Source organism: Sminthopsis crassicaudata, chromosome 3 (genome assembly GCF_048593235.1).
Source record: "Sminthopsis crassicaudata isolate SCR6 chromosome 3, ASM4859323v1, whole genome shotgun sequence".
NCBI classification, from domain to species: Eukaryota; Metazoa; Chordata; class Mammalia; order Dasyuromorphia; family Dasyuridae; genus Sminthopsis; species Sminthopsis crassicaudata.
The window spans coordinates 585,930,563-585,956,159 of NC_133619.1; the positions used below are offsets into that span (position 1 = coordinate 585,930,563).

Below are 25,597 nucleotides of genomic sequence, written 5' to 3' on the forward strand. Positions count from 1 at the left end.
CTCCTTTTGACTTTTTAACACTTCATTCACTGATGACTCATGAAAGTGGCTATTCCCTAATGCTCTTTTCTCAGATTTTTCTACTCTTTACACTTCTTCCCTTGGCAGTACAATTCACTCACAACCAACTGTCATCTTAATACAGAAGATCCCAAAAGCAGACTATTTCCAGTGCTGACCTTCTCTGGGATATTCACACTTCTAACCGTGACTTCTAAGACTTGTGGATTTTCAGAATGGGAAGGGTCTCAGTGATCATCCTGTCTAAACTACACCAAAAAAAATACCTATTACAATAATTGAGTAATTGGTTATTTAACCTTTATTTATCTGTCTTCTGGACTCTACTTCCACATGCCTTCTAGACATTTAGAACTGGATATCCCATAGATAAATCAAATATTGTTAACACACACACACACACACACACACACACACACACACACACACACACACACACACAACTCCCTATCTTTTCCTTCAAACTACTCCTCTTCCTTACTACCACATTTTTCTTGAGGCACCATCATCCTTCCTGTGACTTAGATTTTCTGTAAAGGGTTGAAATTCTTGAGTTAATGCACTGAGGTCAGAACAATGGAGCATTTAAGGCTAATTACCTATTGGACAATACTCTATAAGAATATGCTTGGAAAATGGCCCTTCCCACTATTCTGTGCTGGTCCAATCGTATACAGAGAATTGTAGGAGGGATTAGGGAGTAGAGTAAGACTAGCCAAAGTCACTTCTGGGCAGGAGATGAAGAGGTAAGGTCGCAGAGATCCTGCCTCAATCCCCTTGACTTCTACCATTAAAGACCAAGAATAAAGACCAAGGACTTTTGCTTATCTTGACTCCGGCTGATTCTAAGATATCCAGGGTGTTAACACAGACATCCTAGTTTTCTGTATTCTTCAGTCTTTATTACCCCGTGAGTCAATCAGTTACTAAGTATGCTCAGTTTCACCTCCTGAACATCTCATATATGTCTCCTCAGTATTTACATAGATTTCATTTAAGTTATTGGGATGCCATTACCCCCCCCCCCCCTTTATGGAGAAAGAAACTGCTTTAGTATTTATAAAATGTATTTAATGCTTTAGTATTTACAAAATTCTGATAACACACAATCCCTTGACCTCATGGAAACCTGTCTTACTGGAGAATATTATACTTACATGATAATAGTAATAATAATAATAGCTAGGGTTTATTTTGCATTTTAAAGTTTATCAAAGAGCTTTATTCATCTTATTTCATTTAAGCTTCACAACCAACCTTTGGAGGTAAATCTGGTTATTTTCCCTATTTTGTAGATGAATAAACTGAGCCTGAGAAAGGTTATGATTTTCTCATAGTCACACTATTCAAATTCAAGGTTTCCTGATTCTGAGTCCAACACTATCCACAGTGCCAGCAGCTGATTCACCTAAGAATAATTATGTGTTTAATGAAGTCCAGCAAAGTTATGGCCATTGATGACTTGAGGTTAAAGGAAGATCTCATGGAGGAGTTCCCTGGCTTTGAAGTGGGATTTAAAGGCTGGGTAGGAACACAATGAGGGGAAGCAATATCACAGGGAACAAATGTAGCATTCAGCAGGAATGAGCACAGTACAATTTAACTGTAACCATGGAATATATAGACACAAGTGACGTGTGAGGCAAGGCTGGAAATATTGGTCAAGTAATACAATGAGTATCATAGTTGAGTTGTAAACAAGCATAAATCTTCTGGTTCCAAGTCCAATATTCTATCCATATTGCTATGGTTGTTTTTTATGCTATCACTTGAGTACAGGCCTTCATTTCCAACCAAATGGAAGACTACTATTGCCTACTACTAGTTCTTTCTAAGTCCATTTTTCTCTTCTCCTGATCCAATCTTCATATTGCTAACAGATTATTCCTACTCTTATCATAAAATTCTTTTGGAAAAAAAATACAAGTGTCTATTGCCTGTTGAATATCAATTAATCAATCAATTTGCATTTATTAAATTTCTATTTTATATTTATTACATTTAAATATGTGTATATATTATATAGTTTACATATGTTTATGAGGAAATAAAGGGAAAAAAAACAGTCCTTACTTTTGAAGAGTTTGCAATCTTAAATTGGAAGTAATATTATCTATCTATATACATATACATATTTATGCATTATATTCATGTACATGAGTGGGCAAAAGGGGGGAAGGAATCATATTCGAAACAGGTATAAGATGATTTGAAGCTAGGAAAATCAAGAAAGTCTTCATTTTTTGCACGACTTAACATACATAACCTATGTCAAAGTGTTTGCCTTCTCAATATGGGGGAAGAAGGTAAGAATCTGCAACTCAAAATTTGAAAAAACAAAATTACTTTTACATGTAATTGGAGAAAAATATTAAATTTCAAGTAGAGAAAGAGAGATTTCATATAAAAGAGAGATTTCACATAAAAGCCTAAGACAGCTGAACTTTGAAAGAAACAGTAATTCTATGAGCCCAGGGTAAGGAAAGAACAAGCTAAGGGAGAGTGGAGGTGCTTGCATAGACATGGGGGCTGCAGTGCTACATATGAGGAAAAGTGAGCAGGCCAGTTTGGCTGTGTAATAATAACTGCTCACACTTACAGAGCTTTGAGTTTGTAAGTACTGGGCATAGAAGCTCTTATTTGAGTCTCACAACAACTTTGTGAGGAAGGTGCAAACAGATCTTTCTGACTTTAGCATTCGATATACTGCCCTGAAGGGGAATTATGAAGTACATGTATAGAAAAGGAGACTGGGACCAGGGGACTAGAGGACTTTGAAATGGATGCTAGAGATAATGGAGAGCCACTGGAATGCACATCAGATCTATATTATAAGAAAAATAAGAAAGAGTAAAGTTTGCACTTCCAGAATTTGCATTCAAAGCCTTCCATAATTTTCCATAATCCTGTAAACACTCTCTCCCCTTACCCCACACACAGTCTTTCCAGCCTTGCCTCATATACCACTCCCTTCTATGAATTCCATGCCTACAAGTAATCTGTACTGGGCTCATTCCTGACTAATGCAACATGTTTGTTCCCTGTGATATTGCTTCCCTCGCTGTATTCCTATCCATCCTTTAAATTCCACTTCAAAGCCAAAGAGCTCCTCCATGAGACTTTCTCTCAGTCTCAGTCAGTAATGGCCATCACTTTGCTGGACTTCACAAAACACATGATTATACTTATGTGAGACAAAACACATGATTATACTTATGTGAGTTAGCTGCTGGCACAGTGGACAGTATTGGACTCAGAGTCAGGAAATCTTAAATTTGAAAATCACAATCTTTCTCAGTCTCAGTTTACTCATCCACAAAATAGGGAAAATAACAGTATTTACCTTCAAAGGTTGATTGTGAAACTTAAATAAGATGAGTAAAGCACTTTGCAAACTTTAAAGTGCTAAATAAGTCCTAGCTATTATTATGATTATGATTATCATGTAAGTATAATATCCTCCAGTAAGACTGATTTCCACAAGGGCAAGGGATTATGTGTTATCAGAATTTTGTTAATACTAAGCACTAAATACATATATGTATAAGTGTGAAAATACATAGATTAAATGTATATGAATACAAATACATTAAATACATATATATGAATAACATATTGTAGGTATTTAATTAATATTTGTTAAACTGAATTAACCTTATAATTTCTTCCTTCTGATTCAGTTCTCTTATCTACTACATCACACTACTTCTGTGTATATTCTATCAGGCCACTCAGAGTGCAATGACAGGGAAGTTTCTCTTGTCACCTACAGCATGTATTGGAAGTTCAATTAATAGGATTTGGGGATAAAGGTGATACTTGTGAGAATGAAGCATTGATACAGACATATATAATTTGTCCTTCACTGATTTATGTTCAAGTATGCTCTAACAAACTTCTTACAAACAAAAATTCCTTAAATAAACTTTACCGATTCTCTGCAGGCCAAAATGCCCGAAATCCTGGCCTCGGACAAAGCCCTGGTATACAAAGGTGCCTCCTCCTGAAGATTCTGAAGAGACCTACAACATGGAAGGGATGAAGGTGGGTGAAGGAAAGGAGAGGGGAAGGAAGGAAGAATCAAGAGAAAAGCCAAATTATTAGGAATTCCTCCATATTTATTCACACACTCAAATCCACACATTCACACTCAGCCATTCTTAAAATCTAAATTAATAAAGAAACACACAGATGTATGGACACAGGCACATATTTATGCAGGCACACAGATATTAATATGAAAATAGAGACACAGAAACACATAGATGTGCTTATGGACACAGACAGGGAGACCTATTTGTAATTACATGGTTGCAGGCATAAAGATTTAAAAAAATAACATACTCATTTTTTTATTTAGTTGTTTTAGTCATATCTGATTATTCATGTTCCTATTTGGGGTATTCGTGGCTAAGATACTTGAGTGGTTTTCCGTTTCCTCCTCCAGCTCATTTTACAGAGGAGGAAACTGAGGCACACAAGATCACATAGCTAATAAGTGTCTGAGGCCAGATTTGAACACAGGAAGATGTCTTCCTAATTCCAGTCCCAATGCTCTATCCACTGCACCATCTAGCTAATACACAGACACTGATATAGTCAGGGTCAGCTAGGTGGCATAGTGGATAGATTGGTAGATTTGGAGTCAGGAAGCTTCCTCATCTTCCTAAGTTGAAATCTAGCCTCAGCTGGGTGACCCTGAGCAAGTCACTTAATCCTGTGTCTTAGTTTTTTATCTTTAAAATGAGCCAGAGAAAAGTATGGCAAATCACTGCAATACATTTGTTATGAAAACTCTAAAAAAGATCATGAAGAGTCAGACATGAGAGAAAAAATCAAATGAACATAGTTAAACTCACACAGATTTATACATTCAGAGCCACAAGATATATTTTCCTCTAGATATACACATACATGGACACCCCTCTCAAATACACATTTAGTGATGATAAAACTAAGTGATTCCCTTATTCTTGTGGTCAAATCCACTTTTCCTTCCCCTTAGAGAAACTGGATGAGTCTGGTTTTGCTCCAATGTCCCTCTCCATCATGGACCTTTACAAAGAGTTGCTAGAAATGTTGATCCCTACAATGTCTTGGGGGCAGAAAACAAGGCTATGCTACCCTTGGTTTCCCTGCGTTAACAGCCAGAATCAGCACCATTATTCAGTGTTTACATCCTCAAACAATTCTGACTCCTCTGCCAATGGGACCCCTTGGCTCTTGATCCTGTGTAACACTGCTCATTTCATTTCCAGGGATTAACTTTCCGGTTTTTCACAGGAAGCCTTTTATATAAACTACATGCCCTCAGGGAAACCATCTTCTATACCATATTTCCTTCAGTAGGCCATAGGTAGCCATACCAACAGTTCCCTTCTCCTGCCGCAGTTCAGGCTGTGGGATGATGGAATAGGTACTTCATTATTTCCCTGGGAGAATTTAAGTCTGATGTCTGAAGTCTCAAAAAGGAGGGGTTAGTGACTGAACAGGAACTCTCTTTTAGAGATCTTGCCTACAGGTACACTGTTCCATTGACACATTTTTTTTAGTTATGTAACCATTGTACCTTTTAATTTCTCCATTTGAAACATTATACAGATTGTGAAACTATATTTTCTGTTTGGAGACAGAAAGATTTACTAATCTTTCCCAGGGTTAGGTAGGGGGATGAATACTGGAAACTCTTCCTAGAAGTAAGATTCATGCTGGAAAGAAGCCCTTTGGTTTCTACAGACTGGGAGTCAGTGCAGTTTGCAATGATTCAGATGGAAGAGACCATCAGGGTCCTTAAGCCCAACTCTCATTTTACAAATGAGGAAATGGAAACTCAGAGAGAAGTGATTTGCTTAGAATCACATAGACCCTAGGTCTGTGAGATTCAAAGCCAGATCTTCCTGTATCCTAGTCCAGAGGCCACCAGCTCTATCATGATAAATCTTAGAGGTTCTCTTCCTCTTTCTCCCAGGAGAAAGTCCAAGGAATCCCAAACATTAGTAGAAAAAGTATAAGTAGGGGAAAGAAGAAAGAAAACTTTATTACGGGAAAGTAGGGGAGATATTACTGGACTTACATGACCATCTAAGGCCCAATTATCATCCTTGAATTGGCTCACAGACACATCCTTAGGGCTCATAATGTGGTAAACCTGGAGGAGGAGATGGAAATCTTCTTTCTTGTAAATACCTAGAAAAGGAAAGATATGAAAGATTTCAAAATCTGTATATATGTGCAAAATATAGTCTTGCATGTATGATAGTGTCGAAGGTGTTTCTTTATGAGCCAATATAGGTATATGATTGAATCTGTGTGAATGATGATTGTGACCTAGATATCAACATTTATTTGCAAGTATAGATACATGTTGTGATTATACACTATCCGGACAAATTGGACTTCTCTGCTGTGCAGGCCCAATATTCCATCTCTTGTCTCTGTCCTTTTGTATTCAAGCCTGACATGTATGCTTTTCTCATATAATTCCTCCCTTCCTTAAGGAGTGGCTCCAGTACCATCTTCTACATAAAACCTTTGCTGATTTCTCCTCTACCTGTTGGGACCCTCCCTTGAACTTGTGTATTTCTTCTTTTTACTTTAAATATAACAAGATAAATACTTAGTGACTACCCATTCAAGCATGCACTCCTTGTGAGAAGAGATTGTGTCATTCTTTGTATTTATACCCAACACTATGCTGGCATAGCATGCAGACTGTACAAATAGGTGCTAATCAATCCACTGTATAACTATGATTGTGCATGTGATTATCTATGCAAATGTAGATGTATGCATATATTATTGTAGGTTTGCAAGGTTAGCAGTATGGATGTATACAATTATTCAGTGGTTAAAATGGCAAGTGTTAATATATGTGTGCATGCATATTTGTGACTATTCATGGGGGTAACAAAAATAGTATATGAAAATATAAAAATACGATCATTTATGTGAGTGTTCAGGTATATTATCTTTTATAATTCTTTTATAATCTATATGTAGACACAGAATTCAATATCACAGCTATTGGAAATAAATAATAAGTACAAATAAAGAGAACATACAAATGGGCCTTAAAATCATTTATATTTGTAAAATCTATTATATGAAAGGTTTGTCTTTCACATGGGTTTTATATATATATATGCGCATATATATGTGCATATATATATACATATATATATATAACCTAATATATTACATATATATTAGGTTATATATCTGAAAGCAGTCAATTCTACCAAGGGACTTGCTCTCTCCATTAACCTTTCTTACCCACTACTCCGGTTTTTGGAAAGACCCTTTCTATACAGGTCTAGAATAAGAATAATGCTTGCATTTTGTTTTCTTACTTTCCTTTTTGATCTGATTTTTCTTGTGTGGCAAGAGAATTGTATAAACATGTTTATACACATTGGATTTAATATATATTTTTAAATGTATAACATATATTGGATTGCTTGCCATCTAGGAGAAGGGATGATTTAGAAAATCTGAAATACAAGGCTATACAATGGTCAATGTTGACAAATTATCCATGGATATGTTTGAAAATAAAAAGCTTTAAAAATTTAAAAAAAAATAGAATAAGAATGAACATGTATCATGTATCATGTTTTGTTTTTAGTCATAAAAACTAAAGAAATGGTTTGATCTACTCATGATACCAAAAAAGTATTGAGGTAAAGGAAGAAGGAAAAGGTCTCCTGCTCATAACACTATAAAGTTCTTTGAAAGATATATACATACATATACTATGGACTGGTTCCATACATACAATATGGACCAGTTCAATGAAATCTCATGAGTAAGGGTGACATTAAATTATCTGAGCAGGAAGTTGATCTCTCCTGGTTAGGTAACTGCCTGTGGCCAGGAAACCGTTTCTGGGGGAAGACTTGGAATAATACAATAAGGCCAAAAAGCCACATGCATATTGGCATATATGTGATATAAATTATCTTTTTTTTTTCAGCTGCTGGAGAGTCCTGAATAGTGGTATCCAAATAAACATGTATGTCTAAAACGCAAAGCAACAAATTCACAAAGACACACAAATGCACATAAAAACCTTGCTGACATAATGCACTTATTAAAACAGAGCTATAAAACACATAAACACATAAAAACCCCAGAATTACTGGTATGTTTACATGTTGATACATATATACATATCTCCTTTTTCCACTGACAAAAACATATCCAAAAAAAAGCATGCTCATCATGCTCAGAAAAATAAACATTAGCTCTTCCTGAATGGAATACCTGTATTTCAGCCGAATGTATCACTATCTGAATCACTACTGAGATCAATGCAAAGACCTTTAGATGCCTGACTCTGAGACTAATTATATATTCATTCCCCCACCATTATCTCCCATTAAGGCTGCTTCTTCTTTACCTGACATATGTAGTTCAACCCTATCTTGGTCTATGAGGGTGGCGTTGACCTTGCCTGTGGCTGATTGGAAACCCATCACTCTCAGTATGGCTGGATGTCTTTTCCCCTTGTATTCATAGGACCCTTTCCACAGGGAATTCTTGGCAAACACATCTCCAGGAACTAAAGATGTTAGAAAAGAGAGGAGAAGAGGAGTTTGTACAGTGCAGAGATCAGATGAGACTCAAGCTTTGCATCCTCCATATAAACAGTAAACCCTGGTTTGGGACTTAATTATGGGGATAACAACTAGGCTCCCAGTTTGGTTATATCATGGGAACAACAGGAAGAGTTAGAGCTCAGTGGGAAGAGACAAAAATGGCATTAATACTGTCATTTTAATATAATTGCTATGAATGCTCTTTGAAAAAGAAAGAGATGCTGCTGTGGATGTTGCTGGTTTTACGTTTCAGGTAAATTATGTCCATCGTAATGAAGTAGCCTTCCTGAGAAAATGCTGTGGCAGGGATCTTGTAACAAAAACATTATTCATATCTACACAGCACTTTGTGCATTTATTGTCAAAGCTGAGTGATTTAGAAAGCACTTAGAACTGCCAACTTCTCAAAGGTTGCCCGAAATAGGATAGATTTCTAGTAATATATGGATGAAGTAAAAGGAAATAGAATTAAGCAATAGGATCATGGGAACATAGAATTTAGAGCTGAAAAGATATTAGAGATAAATTGATTCTAGTCCCTCACTTTTCAGAAGAGGAAACCAGCCCAAAGAGTGACCTGCTCAAAGTAATAAGGGAGTAAAAATAGCACAACTAGGATTTGAACATAGAACTAAATTCAGTGTGTTTGAATCTGGGCAGATGGGAGACATTTTTCACTTCTCTTAAACTTCAAGTTCCTCTGGGATAGAGACTATTATTTTTTTATTAAATTCCAATTCTTTCTGTATCTAGCCCCATGATCGTCGATGTTTGTTGAAGGGAAAGAAAGATTATTTCCCAATTTGATTTTTTTCTTCCTCTATAAAATCTTTGTGATCTACTAAAATTCATAATGACCTCATGGGCCATGTGCAGCATCCCTAAAGAATTTCCTCCATAACATTCATAAGAAGTGGTGATCCAGACCCTGAAGTTCCAAGAAAGCCCATTCCATTTTGGAGAAACTCTTGATTTTTAGGAAGTTTCCCTGAAACCAGATTAAATTTTTCTTTCTATAACTTTAACCCTTTATTTGAATTCTTTTTTTTTTTTGCTATAACTAGGACAAGTTCATTTTTTTCATGTGCCAATCCTTTAGAGAAAGCCATTACCATTGTTACCTCCTTTAATCTCTTTTCCAGCTTAAATATCTATTGTTCTTATAATCAGTCATCATAGGGTAAGAATTCATGATCTTGCACCATCTTAGTTGCTTTCATCATAGCTTATTAATGTTTTCCCTAAAAATTGGTTTCCAAAATTGAATATTAAGATGAAACACAGTAGTTCTTGGATTCTATGCCTAATTGTATTATAAAAGTAGATTCATCTCTTTATTTAGGGTACTATATCCTATTATTGGTTAGTACTGAATTTCCAGCATGCCCTCCTCTCCTCAAAGAACTTTTTTACACTAATTGCTGTAAAACATAACAATCAGTCCAACTGAATTTTATCTTATTAGATTCAGCTCAATGTTCTCCTAGTACTTCAAGATCTTTTTGGATTCTACCATCCTGTGTATTTGTCTTCTCTTCCAGCAAATTTGAAAGGATGTAACTTATCCTTTTAAATTACTGATTTTAAAAATTTGAACAACACATTTCTTGAGAAACTGCAGTGGAGGCCTCCTGCCAAGTTGACAGTGAATTTTAAACTCTTCTGAATCTGAAATGAGAGATTTTTTTCAAATGCTTTGATAAAAACTAGGTAAATCATATATATGATGTTGCCTTCATCTACAAGTGTAACAATCATGATATAAAAAGAAACTAAAATGGTCTATTAGGACCTATTTTTGAATACACAAATTTAGTCCTAGAAATAATTATTCCTTTTTCTAGATGTTCACTACACAACCATTTAATGTTTTGGGTTTGCATCCTAAAAGTTTTCCAGGAATTAAAATCAAATTCATTGAATTCATTTTCTGAAAATCAGGATAATGTTTTGAGGACACAGACTTTCATTTTCCAGTCAGTGTCTAACATAGGACTAATTACACCACAGATTGAGTAATATTGTAGAACTGAATCTTAAAATAGCAGCTCTAGTAAGCTTACTAGTCTTATATAATAATATCTAGCTTGGTCTATATGTCAGTTTTAGATTAAGAGATTCCAAGACTGGTTGTGGAAAAACAGAAACATAAAACAATGTATTAAATGGACACTTAGATATCCACAAACACTTTTAATGTGCTCAGAGACAAATGTCCAACTATAATGCTATTTTATACAGGCTAAGAATAATATGGAGGAACATATGTCAACTGGACTCAAAATGAGTGGGGGAAGAGCTTGTTGGGATAAGCTTTCCCAAAGAAGAATTAAGATCAAGGTTTTGAGCTCTGAGACAAATGAATGATCCACCCCAATTTCATCTACAATCTGGGAGACATCATAGGAATAGAATTTGAATTGTCAGAATCTTGGAAACTCCACTTCTTCCTTGTCAAGCTGGTTAGCAATTTGAATTAAATAATCTAATTAAGTGAAAAATTAATTTTTCATGCTAAAAATTCTATATGAAGCTTCTACCATCTAGCCCAGTGATTCACGACTAGTAGGCACTAACCTTTTTGGATTGGATATAGCTATGGTTATAGATGATACATACCTGAAGCTTTGGTAATGGGTGGCTCTCGGGGAGTACTAATGGGCCTTCCACTGGGCCGAACTTCCGCTAAACAAGAAAATCAGAAGAGCATTATTACTGGGTTTTAGTCATCCTGTATTTTCTCCAGAAAAAGAATATTGTTATCATCATATATAGGAATATTCCACAAACACTCTTAGTTATTAATTAATACATTAGAGCTACATTATCTAAGAATTTCTCCTCAAATCCTTCTTTAGTTTATTTAATATTTCCAATCTATACAGTTTCTTAGGATATATGATCTCTAATTTACTTTTAAAGTAATAAAGTTTTGTTCATCTTAAAAATGTTTCTTTGCAGCCATAAGGTGAAAGTAGCCTTCTTTATTAAAGTCTATACAAGGAAAGTAAGACAAAAATTATTCCCATTTCAAAATCATTTTAAAATCAAAATTTCAAAATGGTGATATATCTTCTTTACAATTTGTTGCAGTACTGAAGCTCAGGGGCTATGTTAGAATTAGATATATGCATTTGTTAATTTGCAAATTTTACCTGTGTAAAAATAACAGGTAAGCCTATCAGAGCTGATGAGGATATCAAGTTAGTGAAGATGAAACCCCCCTGAATTAGAGAGACATGATATTATAAACTTACAAGGAAAACTGAGAAAGGGGTGAGGTGGAGTCAGGTAGAAAGACAACAGGAGGAAAGGTACCAGGAAAGAGAGAATGGGTAGCCATGTTTAAATATAGCAGATAGGTAGAAAAGAATAAGAACTGAGAAAAGACTATCAAATTTGATGAGAAATTGCTACTAATTTTGAAGAGAAAAATCAGTTGAGGAGTAAGTTTGGAAACAAGGCTGCAAAGGGTTGAAGAATGAGATGAGAGGAAGTGGAGATAAATGATTGAGTACAGATAGCTTTTTAAAAGAATTTGTCAGAGAAGAGAAGAGATAGAGGATCATATCATAAGATGGTAGGGTCTAAAAATTTTTTTGTAAGGATAGGGGATATCTGGGAAAAGTCCTGTTCAGCTTGGAATAGTTCCTGGATGTAAAGAGGATGGGTTTGAAAACACTGTTCTCCAATCCAGGACTCTGGACCTTCACAATGCAAGGTAACCTAGAATTACTCTGAATTTAGTTCAATTATAACCATTTGCAAAGCTACCTAACATTCTCCAATCTGTCTACAACTTCCTGCAGAATTCCTTTGGTCTCTAAGGTAGAGTTGGTAAAAGTACCTTTCTGAATCTTCAAGCCTGATGAATTTGAAGCTACCATAATCTAGATTATTGAGTGAGGAAACCCTCAGAGAATTTCCAATGTCTTTTGGAAAACAAATTTCAGCTATCCCCTATCCCAAATCCCATCTTAATCCAAAATTTGTACCCTGAAACCTCTAAGGTAGTTCTCATGCTGGCTTAAGGAATAAAGACTTAATTTACTTTCCTGCTCCTTGCTCTGTCTGCTGCTGACATGACTGAAAGCTAAAGGGACTATGGATGGATAGATGCAGTTATAAAGGGGCTCAAATAATGAATCATCCAGTATATTTCTTAGATTCTTATTTCTTATCCTTATGTCTTATTTTTAATATTTCTGTCTCCTGAAGGGTAGAAAAATTCTGGGAATGAATGTTTCCTTAATTCTCCTTATATACATAGTCATATTCACAAAGTTCCTCCTCACATACATACTCCCTTCTAGAAACAGAAAGACCATTGGGCATATGTAGGCTCACCCAGGCAGATAGGTGGCTTCCCTGTCCAGCTGCCATCAGCCTTGCAGGTACGATGCTCAGAGCCACCTTTGAGAGAGAAACCTGACTGGCAGGAGTAGATCAGTGTATAGCCCATTGAAGGCAAATCCAGGGCACCTACATTGGCATGGGTAGGTGTCTCCGGCTGCTTACAGTGATGTGCTGGAAAAGAGGAAAAAGAATGTAAGTACCTGTATGATAAAGTCCTTGGAGATTATTTCATCCCTTTCTTTGTTCCAAGCTTTTCCCCCTTCCCAGAAAGCTGAAAACTTTTCTTTGTTAAATCTCTCCATGAAGGTAATTCCATCTCTTCCCTTGGACATCTTCCTTGGTTATAAATGGTCTTTACTCATTATAAGGCAAAATGTTGCTAACATAGGTATTTTAAAGCTCATCCAAGACCCTTATAAATACTTTAACTAAGAAGAAAAGTCTAAATCCTTTCTTTAAAAATCTGAACTCCTGATAGCTATTATTTCACCAGGCTATAGATAAGTTCTCCTTGGTGTATAATCAAAATTTCTTGTGATTTAGTTTAAGGCTACTTACGGACACAGTCTGGTGGAGTTCCACTCCAAGTAAGGTTGGGAAGGCAAGTTCTAGTGGTAGAGCCTTGCAACAAGTAACCTTTTTGACAACGGTAAAGCACTAGACTTCCAACCTGGAATAAGAAACAAGTAACTTATAGCAACCTCCAAAAGATCTTCCCCTCCCATATTCATAACTCCCATCAACTCTCTTCTATTTAAAATCTGCACTACTCTTCAATAACTTCATCTTCATCTGTTCCATTATCCTTCTCCATCTATACTATACTTTCATCATTAACCCTCTCTATATACCTCCTATTACCCTCCATTTGTCTCCATTATTATCACTTTTATATATCTTCCATCATCATACTCCATCTGTTCTTTCATCATCAACTTGTTAACTGTGCCCCATCATCAACCTTCCCTCTATCCAATCATCATCATTTCCATCTTCCATCTATTGCATCATTGTTCTGTGTTTGCAGGATCAACTGTCCAACTATTTTCCCATTATAATCCTCACTATAATCTCCATTATTACCCTCCATCTGCCCTTCATTATGAAACTTTCATCTATCACTCATCTTTAAGCCTCCATCTGGCTTCCCCAACACTATTCTTCACCTTTCCTCTCATTATCATCATCCATTCAATTTCTTGGCCTTATTACCAATGTTACTTCTGATTAGTCTAAAATCTGCTTTCTCTACCCTTCTCTAGCAATTTCGAATGGGAAGATGAAAACTAATCATCCTCAGTTTCTAAAGTCCCATCAGATTCCTTTCCCTAAGCTATTGTTATCCCTAAACAATGTCTTTTTTTGGTCATTTACCCTTAGTAGTGACAGATGGATTATGAGGAAGGAGTTGATCAATTTAGTACTAATTTTTTACAATTACCTGGTAGCCTTGGGAATTGTTCTGCATTCCAAACTGGGGTACCCCAGGGTCTGCACACATGGTAAGAGTTGGATCTAGTTTATAAAAATATAAAAACAATTCACATGAAGAACTTGGAAGATTTCCTCTTCCTACTTGGGGAAAAAACCTACAAAGAAATGTATACAATTATTGACTTCCTCAGCTTTTTTACTTTTCTTCCTATTGGTTCTATATTTCCAACTTTGTCCTAACTGTGCCTATTTTATTCTCTCTTCATAGAAATCAAATATTTTTCTAAATATTAAGGCCTAGAAGTGGTCAAATGAAACCTTGCTTAAGGCTTCATACCATATCTGTGAGACAATTTTATCTAAAATTCATACTTGCCATTTTCCAGAGAAGTATGGTTGTCTGGTATTAGAATATCTTCTTACCTATGCAGCTGGGCTGGGTTCCACTCCATGTCCCATCTGATTGACAGAATCTTCTTGATGAGCCCACAAGCACTAGTGGAGGTGGGCAAGAGTATGAAACAGATGATCTGTAAGAGAATCCCCGGTCCTCTCTCCTCCCATAGGGTGGGACTCCAGGATCTCCACAGAACACAGCTAAAGAACCAAAGAGACAAGAATACTATAGTTACTCTCCAAAAACTAGACATCTTAGTGGCTAGAGTATCAGGTCTGAGGTCAGAAACACAAGTTTAGACACTTATTAACTGTGTGATACTGCGCAAGTTACTTAAATTCTGTTTGCTTTAAACTACTGGAGAAGGAAATAGCGAACAATTTCAATATCTTTGTCAAGAAAGTCCCAAGGACAGTATTAGTTTGTTATAGCTCATAGGGTCATGGAGTCAAATATGACTGAAAGAATAAACAGCAATAACTCTCCAGAAACCTCATAGCTATTCTAATAGCTTTATTTTAGACTATCATCAATATGATTGGTCTGGCTACCTTTAATACTACTCATTATTTCTACTAATTACTCTTCGATTAATTCCCTATTAATATCCTGGTATGGAAGATCAAGAGACAGCTTGGTTTTACATGTTTCTTTTCTTCTCAGAACTTAACTAACAAGATCATAGGATATTATCTTAAGTAGGAAAGAAATTCGCTGTATCAGGACCACCACACCTCCCATACATAGAAAGGACAATAGCAGCTACTGGGCTGGAGCAAGAAATAGAATAGATTCTTCCAGTAAATAAAAGGCCTATCTCTACAATCTCTTTTAGGTCTAATATGTTCCAAGGTCCATTCTAACTCTAACATTTTATAAGAAGCCAAAGAAAGAGAATAAACCCCAAAACACGAAGTAAGAGTTCAATCACTAAGAACTAATTCCCTGGGAACATGCAGACTAATAGCAACACATATTTCTCAGGCTCCTTTGGTAAAATGCCATAGTTAATGAACAACCTAAGAATTCCTGGACCTGATCCATTTGGCACATTTCCAGATAAAAGAAAGTGATCACACATTAAATTGGGCTTTCAACTATATTGGATAGTCAGTGTGCTGCAAGCAGATGTTTTAATGCTTTAAACGATTTTATTATTTGTGTCACAATGAAGTATTTCATCAGGTAACTCTTTTCCTCCTCTCTGCAGAGCAATAAAAACAAAAGTAGTTCTCACAGAAATGTTATCCTGACATAACCAATTGCCATGCTAAGCAGGACAAAATGCATGTATTCAAATTATTGCTCATGAAAAAAGCAAAAATAAAAACGTAATCTCATGCTAATTTTACAATTCATGACTGTAAGACATTGGAGATATGGTTTATTTTAGAGCTAAGAAAAGAACTAGAGAGTGGGGCCTGCTGTTTCTCTACTTTTCTACTTTTCTACACCTCTTTCACTACTACCAAGTTCAGCAGAGGTTTTGGCCTTAATTCCAGATAAAGCATTATACAAGGCAAAGGTGACAAAGGCAAAGAATAAAAAGGGCAAAAATGAAATCCTCAAAGTTTTACCCACCCAATTCATCTGTTAAGACAATAATAGAAACTTTAGGATAAAGAATTCTAGGGAGATCTTCAGGTCCTGCATCTAAGGACCTGAAGTGAATACTGCCATTTAATTTACTTACACATCCAACTGTATGAGCATGGAACAGCCCTTAGAAAAGAAATACATCCTTTGTCTCTTTTCTAATTCCTTTTATGGTTCCAGACTAAATTCTTATTTGTATTAGGTTAAAATATTTCCAGTTCTCTTTTTCCACATAAACATTTTAAGATGTTGACTAAGAATTTCCTTATATTAAAAAAAGATGAACAGGCTAATTTCAGAGAAGACTAGAAAGATTTACATGAATTGATGATGAGTGAAGCAAGGAGAACCAGGAAAACATTGTACACAGAAACAAGATTGTGTGATGATCAACTATGATAGACTTCTCAATAATTCAGTGATCCAAGGCAATTCAATAAACTTTGGATTAAAAAACCCCATCCTCATCCAGAGAAAGTACTATGGATACTGAATACGAATCTACACATACTATTTTCACCTTTGTTGTTGTTATTTTTCTCATGGTTTCTTCCCTTTTGTTCTGATTTTCCCTGCTAAAATGACCTTATGGAAATATGTCAAAATTAATGTATGTATATAATCAAAAATTTTTAAGGAATCTCATCATATTAAAGTATTAGGAGACAGGGAAGGAGCAAACATCTTTGTTTGCCCAATAGCTTTCAGGGATCAGTTAATTATGGCCTGTGGGCTAATTATGGCATATGGCCTATTTTTCTACAGTTGTGAGCTAAGATTAGTTTCTATATTTTTTGAACAAAAATTTATTTTATTAAAAAGGCAAAACAAAAAAATTCTTAGCTTCCAGATCATATAAAAAGAGTCAGAAGACCAGATTTGGATCATGGACTAGAGATCATGGATTTAATTCCTAAATTAAATCATCTTTGAGCTTCCTTTTAAATATAAGAAATTGTGATTCTAGTATTAAATGATGCATTCCAGCAGAGGAAAGCTTACAAATATTGAGTTGGAGGGTGACCTAAACCATATCTCAGCAAAAATTCCTTCTAAGAAGAGGAATGTTCCCTAAGTTTCTGATTAAAGACTTCCAGTAAGGAAGAATCCACTACTTTCTGAAGCAGCACAATCCACTTTAGGACAGTTCTTTGTGCTCTTTTGCAAATTAATCCACCCAAATAAGAGAAATGAAAATTAAAGTAAATCTGTCTCATAGCCAGTAGAATATTAAAGATAATAAAAATAGATAAAAAAGAAAAAAATGACAACATGTTTGAGGGGATATAAGAAAATAAAATCATTAGTATACTGGTGTTGAAGCTGTGAATTGTTTCAACATTTATTATTATAAGCACTTATTAAGTGCCTACTATGTGCTAGGCACTGTGCTACGTGCTTTACCTCATTATCTCATTTCATCATCATGACAACCCTGGAAGGCAGATGCTGTTATTGCCATTTGACAGTTAAGAGGTTAAGTGACTTGATCAGGATCACAAAGCTAATAAGTATCTGAGATCAGATCTGAACTCAGGTTTTTCTGACTTCGGGTCTGGCAATCTATTTACTGCACCAAGTTGCCATTAGTCACTGGAAACTAATGCCCATCAATTGGAGAATGGCTTGAACAAATTGTGTTATATGAATGTAATGGAATATTATCGCACTATAAGAAATAATAAAAGGGATGGTTTTCAGAAAAATCTGGAAAGGCTTTTGTGAAGTAATGCAGATTGAAATGAACAAAACTAGGGAATTTATACAATAACATCATAAAGATAAGCAACTTGGAAAGATTTTAGAATTCTGATTAACGTAATAACCCACCATAATTCCAAATGACTAACAATGAAGCATTCTACCCACTCCCTAACAGAAATGATGTACTCATGATGCAGAATGAGATCTAGAGTTTTAACATGGTCAATATGAGACTTGTTCTTTTTATGTTACAAATTTTTCCATCACCACTATTGATTGGTGCAGGAAGGTAAAAGGAAAAAAAAAATGCTTGTTAAAAAGTGAGGGAAATGATTATTTTAAACCTATGTTAATAACTAATCAATATTATGAATTTGTGGATTTTTCCTTTTCTATTTCTTCATTCTTTCTTAGGTCAAAGTGGTTTCTGAAGGATAGGATATTGAGATTGGGTTAACACTCTTCTCAATTGAGACCCCACTATACTGGGATATATGTGACTTGTCTAGATGGCACAGATGGGAGTGGTCTGGGTAGTGATGAGTGAGATAATCAAAGTCATGCCCCTTCCTCATTAGAATAAACCTACATCTCATTATATTATTAATTCTTTCAATGATGTTTCATCAATCAGAGTTGATTTCTGCCTGTTGGAAATACCCACTCTTCCAAGGATATTTAAACTCATAATGTCCCCCAAAGCTTGTCTTTTGTTTGCCAGAGAAAGCCAATGATCATTATTTTATTAATTATTTCCTAGCTATAATTTAAAAATTCATCATCAATGGCCCAGAAAGTGTGCCTTTTTGACTCTTCATTCATCACAGAAGAAAATAAAATGCTATTTTTAAAAGATGATATATTAATTTGTTTTTAATCTAGGGATAACCAAAATAAGTGCCATTTCTCTCTAGGTATTTAAATAGTTGGAGTTAACTATCATGTCTCTCCTATGTTTTGTCAGGACTAAAAATCTTCAGCTCTTTAACCAGTGTTCATATCTCAAAGATCCTTCACTATCTTCCTCTTTCCCTGGACATTCTCCAGCCCATCATTATCCTTCTAAAATTGTTCCTGGAACAGAACACAATGCTCCAGCTATGGTCTGACCAGCACAGGATTTAATAGGACCATTATTTTCCAAAGAAGGTCACCTGGATTCTTCATACATGAACACAATTCCTCTCTGACACCCACTTACGGAAACACTGGGGCAGCTCTCCACTCCAGGAACCATTGCCTTCACAGGTGAGCACAGCAGGTAGAGAAAGTTGATAGCCTTCCAAACAGGCATATGTCACACTTGAGCCCCACATAAAATCAGATCCCACAATTTTCCCATTAGGAACAGGAGGGGGTGCCTTGCACAGAATGGCTGCAAAGGAAAGCAAAGGGTTGATTCTTAATGATTTCCCAAGGGAACCATGCTCCATCAAAGCCCATTAACAAAATAAGTAACTCTAGCTCTGCCTCTGGGAACTCATGACCTTCTGCTTTTAGGGAATTCATGGTATTATAGAGAACATAGTTCCCATCTTCAAAGATCTTCCAGTATAATGATACACATAGTTATTAAACTCAGAGATAAAAATCAGGCAACATTGCTCTCACATAGACCAGGCAAGTTATTCTCAAAAAGTTAAGCTATAGAACCAAATGCACAGAGATTTAGGCCATTGCTATTTTATCCTTTCCAACAGAGAAGTAGCAGTATAGCATTCTTCTCAGGTGACTTTTCTGGAGATTTTGAAAATTAATGCATGACAATTATTTGGTTACCATTGGGTTAGGATGCAAGCTAACACAGATGATGACAAAAGCTCACATTTGTACAACCATTGGGTACAAAGTATTTTACTTTAATTGACCCTTACAACTGCCTGAGAAGTAGATGAAGTATTGGTACTATTTTACAAATAATGAACTAATGTCCATAAAGTGAACTAATTTGCTTAAGGTCACAGAGTTAGTAAATGGGAGAGCTGACTTCCAATTGAGCTTTGTATTTTGATTCCTAGGGTAAGGTTCTCTATATTTTACCCTAGATGATAGAGCACAGAGGTTTTTTGATTAAGATTCAAAGTACAGTATTCTTGCTCCACATTTCTGCTGACCTTTGATCTGAAAGACTCACAGTGACCTTTACCTGTTCTGAATTGTTAAAACACTTTCTGTCTGTAACACTTCTCATTGTCTATTCCAATTAGTTGTTTCTCCCCTCAGATCATTAATGCTTAGGACAATATCAGGGAGGTGGTAAGCTCTTTAGGAGTTGGAAATTAAGGTCCAATAGCCAAACAAATCTCACCATCTGCATTTGTCTAACCCTAGAGCTAAGAATGGCTCCAAAAACCAAACTAGCCATAGTTAGTGACCCCCTACTTTTGAAAATAGGCTACTAGTGGCCAAGAAGACTGAATTAGCTAGCTCTATCACTTGATGGCTGTGTGAGGTTGGGCAAATCACTTACTTTTTCTGTTCCATAGTTTTCTTATCTATAAAGATTTGAACTTGGACTTAATGATTAGTAAGCTTCCATAGAGATCTAAATTTCAACAATTCATAATTTTCTACAGTCTAAATTTTACTTAATGGCTAACATCTATATAATACTTTATAAATTTTATAAAGAGAGAAAGTACTTTACATATATCATGTCATCTGTTAAGTAACCATGGCAGGCATTCTTATTCCCATTTCACATACAAAGAAACCAAGATTCAGAGAAGTTAAGTGACTTTTACAAGATCACAGAGCTCATAAAAGCTATCATAAAAGGCTAGAAATTTATCTTTAGCAACTTTTAAGTGCTCTCCCATCCTGCATCCCAAAAGCAGGCAGAATAATTCTACACAGCTCCACATTGTAGAGAAGGTAGTAGAGGAACATAAAAAAGGATCTGCATAAATAGCCATGGCCAAGAATCTGAAATTTCAAATGCCCACTTCATTCTAATTTCTCATTTATTTTCCTTTGACAAAGGATTTGCCAAATTATAACTACCTACCAACTCAAACCCAGGAAGGAAGTCTCACATATTTATTCTTCTGCTCCCCTCCTTTCCTCTCTTCACAGATATATGGGGAACAGGTCTCAAATTTATATCCTGTTCTTCCCTTCAACCTGATACCTCTCTACCCTACTATACCTGAGGACCTCAGTTCTCACCTTTGCACACTGGCTTGGTACCGTTCCATACTCGGTCTTTTGTACATCGCAACACAGATGCTCTGTCAAATTCCATCATGTGTCCTGGAACACACTGGTATGCCACTGTCTTGTTGTATGTGAAATCACTACCTAGTCTGATTCCATTAGCTGGAATTCCAGGATCACCACAGTTAATAACTAGAAGAAAGGGATGAAAAAGTGATAATTTCCAGCATCAATTATTTTCTTTTACTCAGGACTTGATCTGCACATATCCAACAATCCACATTTATAGATACTTTACATAGTCCACACATGTGTGTACACACATATCCAGAGGCACATGATGTGGTAAAAGTTCATGTGTACAAATGTACACATATGAAACTGCCCAAAGATATTCATCCATGCACATACACACATATTCAGTTGTTCACATCCAACCATACATCCAGACATTTAGTACACATATCCAGATTTATGTACATACAGTCTAGTATGTATTACATTCTAGATGTATACATACCCACCTCCAAATACATAGTCCAGATGGACATGCTTATGTACATGTACACGTGTGAACAAATATACATGTACATAGTCCTAAGATAAACTTCTAGACATATATGCAAATGCCCATGTCCAGATGTATACATATACTAGATATGTACAAAGTTTAGTACAAATTCACATATCTAGATGTATATACATATACATATATATATGCACACATACATACATATATATATATACACACACAATTGGTACATACACACACATACACATACATATATAATCCAGATACTCAGTACATATGTAGATTTCATACACATGTTTGTGCATACACACATACACACATATACACACACATATATATATGGTTTATATCTATACTGGTCACAAGTACAGATGTATTATCTATAGAGGAATACTCATAAACAGACATACACTTGTACACATATAGATGTATAAATATAGTTATATACTTTCTCTTATGTACAGATATACACTGTGCAATACATATGTGTGCTTACACAATATATATAGAATATATTAAATGAATTTTAAATAAATTAAAATATATTAATAGGTAAAAAGTATAACCTTATACAATATAGTTTACATGTTTATATAAACATATAATAAATGTTTGTATTATTGTAAACACATGAAAATATAGAGACATACATATGTACAGATCACATTGCTTAGCCAACACCCTTACCCCTCCATAGACACATTGTATTAATATAGATCTCACCTGTGCATTCTGGGGAGCTCCCAGTCCAGGTGCCATTGACAGAGCAGTGTCGGCTGAGCAGGCCTGTTGCATAATAGCCTTCCCGACACTCATAAATGATTGAGCTGGAGAAAACCAAGCCATCATTAAAAACCACCCGGGCATTGCTTGGTGTTCCTGGGTTTCCACAAGATAGCACTAGAAAGAAAAAAGAGCAAAAGTAATTTAATATGTTTCACTTCCCACAGAGAGAGCATAGTATCATTTGAGAAGCTTAGAACTGCCCAGAGACAAATTAAAATCTGATAGAGATAGACAAATGGTATGAACCTCTCCTTCATCACTGCTTTAGATATCAACATGAACTGATCTAGTTAAGAGTGAGGATGTTTAACAATTCTAAACAAGGGTTAGTGGAAGACTGGGAAGGAAAGCCAAATTCCACCATGATGCTTCTAGTCTAAATGCCACTACATAGATCCTGTAGATATATGTTTAATTGGAGGTAACCATTTGTCTGCATATAGAACAGTTTGTTAAATCAGGGCATGTATGTAATATGTGGATACATTCCACAAATTTGTCTAAGGTACCTACTACATAAAAAGCAACTTGTCCTAGGAAGAACACAAAGATAAATGAAATATATTTCTTGCCCTCAGGATGTTTATATTCTAGAAAGAAAATAGATAAGATGTGTTGCCATACAACTATGTATCAACTATTGTCTTATTTTCTATTTTATTTATATTGTTTTCTTTCCAAATGGATTAGGCGCTCTCTCTGGACAATTTATCAAAAGACATTTATTAAGTACTTATTATGTGCTACTGATATATTAAATGTAGTTCTAATTTTAATAAATATCTGTTGAATGAATGCTTGCCTAATTGATTAGAAATGTCAGACTGGATCAAATGCATGCTCCTTCCAGTATAGGAGGGACCTCTCTGAAATTAGTGGTCAATGTATGATACACTTGCATTTAAATAATGAAAGACTCTCAAAGACCACCTAATCCTACTTCCTCATTTTACATATGTAAAAAGGAAGAACTAGAAAAGTGAAGGGCTTGCCCAAGTTCACAAAGCAAGTAAGAAGCAAATTCTAGATTCAAAAATTTCCTCAACCTCTCTATCCAGAGCTCTGTCCATTATACTAAGCCTCAACTTATATCATAGGTTAGAGGGGCTCCAAATTGTCCCTTAAAACTACACATGTATAACCTATATAAAATTGTTTGCCATCTTATAGGGAGGGACAGAAGGAATTTGGAGTTCAAAAATTTGAAAACAAATGGTAAAAACTGTTTTTACATGTAAGTGGGGAAAGTTAAAATATTAAATAATGTTTTAAAAAAAGATTGTTTTGGACCTGTAAGTTATAAATTTATTTCTTTGAGCCATTTTCAATCTATACAATTTCCTAGAATTCCCAGAATTCCTAATGCTAATTTAAAATATGATGTGTATTTATGTATATGTGTATTATGCATAAATGAATACATATAATATATACACACCTATACTTACATACTTAACACAGAGTAACCAATAATAATAATAATAATTATTATTATTATTATTTTTGCTTTGAAACACCAAACTACCACAGACTTGGTCCTGTTAAAGGAAAAACAAAGCCCTAAAGCATTTGGAAAAGTAATAGTTGCTAGTTTCAATATCGTCACTTTTTGAATATTATTTTAGTTCAATTCTTCTATTACCAATGGGTGTTCTTTCATTATAACTTTTATTTAGATATGAAAAAAATGTTACTAATCATCAAGAAATAGCTGGGTAGAGAGGATTCTGGAAAGATGCCAGAGTAGATTATAAAATTCCAAACTCTTCAGATTTTCCCCACAAACAAAATAAAATAGCTCTTCAGAGTGAAAGTAGACCAGTAAAAATAAATAAAAATTGGCACAGAGCAATGGACCTTCTGGAACAAGCAGAAAGATACTAGGACAGAATTTGGCCCATAAGAAGGGTAAACACCTCCAGGCTAGCTCCACTGAAAATGCATGCCTTACGGCTAGCTGAATTGAGAGGTAGCTTCAGCCACAGAAATTTGTATCTCTCAGTGAGGGAAGTCAAGCATCTGAGTTAAGAAAAATTGAGGGAACCTCTGCTGATAAGGGATGTCAGGCCCACGTGTGCTGCTGGGAGGCAGCCCTGAGCCAGAAGGAACCAACAAATGCCTGGTGAGTGCAGAATCAGTGGAGCAAATGTGCTGGTTGTGAGCTCTTACTGGAGGACAGAGTTCTCAGTTTCAGTTCCAGGTTTGAGGGGGAGAACTGAAGAAAAACCTTAGGTCAGAGGCAACATTCCCCACACCCCAGGACTAAAGGTGATTACAATAACAAGTTGCTATAAAATTTTTAAAAATGAGTAGGCAACGGAGAAAGAACCCCACTATAAAAAGTTACTATGAGAATAGAAAAAAAAAAATGAAGTTAATCTTCAGAGGAGGATGTTGAAGTAAAACAACAACAAAAAGCTTTGCTACCCTCAAAGAGTAATGTCAAAAGGCCACCTACCCCCAAAAAAAATTCATAGAAGTAAAAAAAAAACTTTAAAATTCAAATGAGAAATATTGAGGGGAAAAGTTTACATAAGAACAATCCAAGAAAACAAAAAAGATTATAAAAAGAAAATCAACCAACTGAAAAAAATCTATAAACTTAAGTAAGAAAATGACTTCTTAAAAATTAGAAATGGACAAGGAGAAGCAATCAAAGTTATAAAAGAAGAAAAAGTAATAAAATAAAATATAAAGAATGAAAAAGTAGAAGATAATGTGAAACATCTCATAAGAAAAACAAAGTGATAAGTGATCTGGAGAGAAAACAAGAATAAATGGACTATCTGAAAACTATTTAAAAAAAAACATTGTTAATACAATAATCCAGGAAAATGCAAATTCACACACACATATACATTTGGAAGGCTATAAAAATCTACATTCAAATAGAAACAAGAGTACAAGAGGAAAGGTTGGAGAAAAGATTAAGGGAAGCATCCTTGGAGAGGAGGTATTGGTTAAGTAACTGGAGGTCAAAGTAGAAGTAAAGTAGAGGAGTCAAGAGGGATAGGAAGT

At 35.3% G+C, this 25,597-nt stretch overlaps 1 protein-coding gene across 1 annotated transcript in view; it reads right to left on the reverse strand.

Annotated features, from left to right (window-relative positions):
- Positions 1–25,597, reverse strand: part of CSMD2 (CUB and Sushi multiple domains 2) — a 988,708-nt gene that overhangs the window by 15,416 nt on the left and 947,695 nt on the right. The window contains 11 exon segments of the mRNA XM_074305059.1: positions 3,953–4,043; positions 6,095–6,207; positions 8,420–8,581; positions 11,238–11,303; positions 12,966–13,145; positions 13,533–13,644; positions 14,416–14,489; positions 14,832–15,005; positions 19,307–19,480; positions 21,274–21,453; positions 22,517–22,693. Coding sequence (XP_074161160.1) covers positions 3,953–4,043; positions 6,095–6,207; positions 8,420–8,581; positions 11,238–11,303; positions 12,966–13,145; positions 13,533–13,644; positions 14,416–14,489; positions 14,832–15,005; positions 19,307–19,480; positions 21,274–21,453; positions 22,517–22,693 — 1,503 coding nt within the window.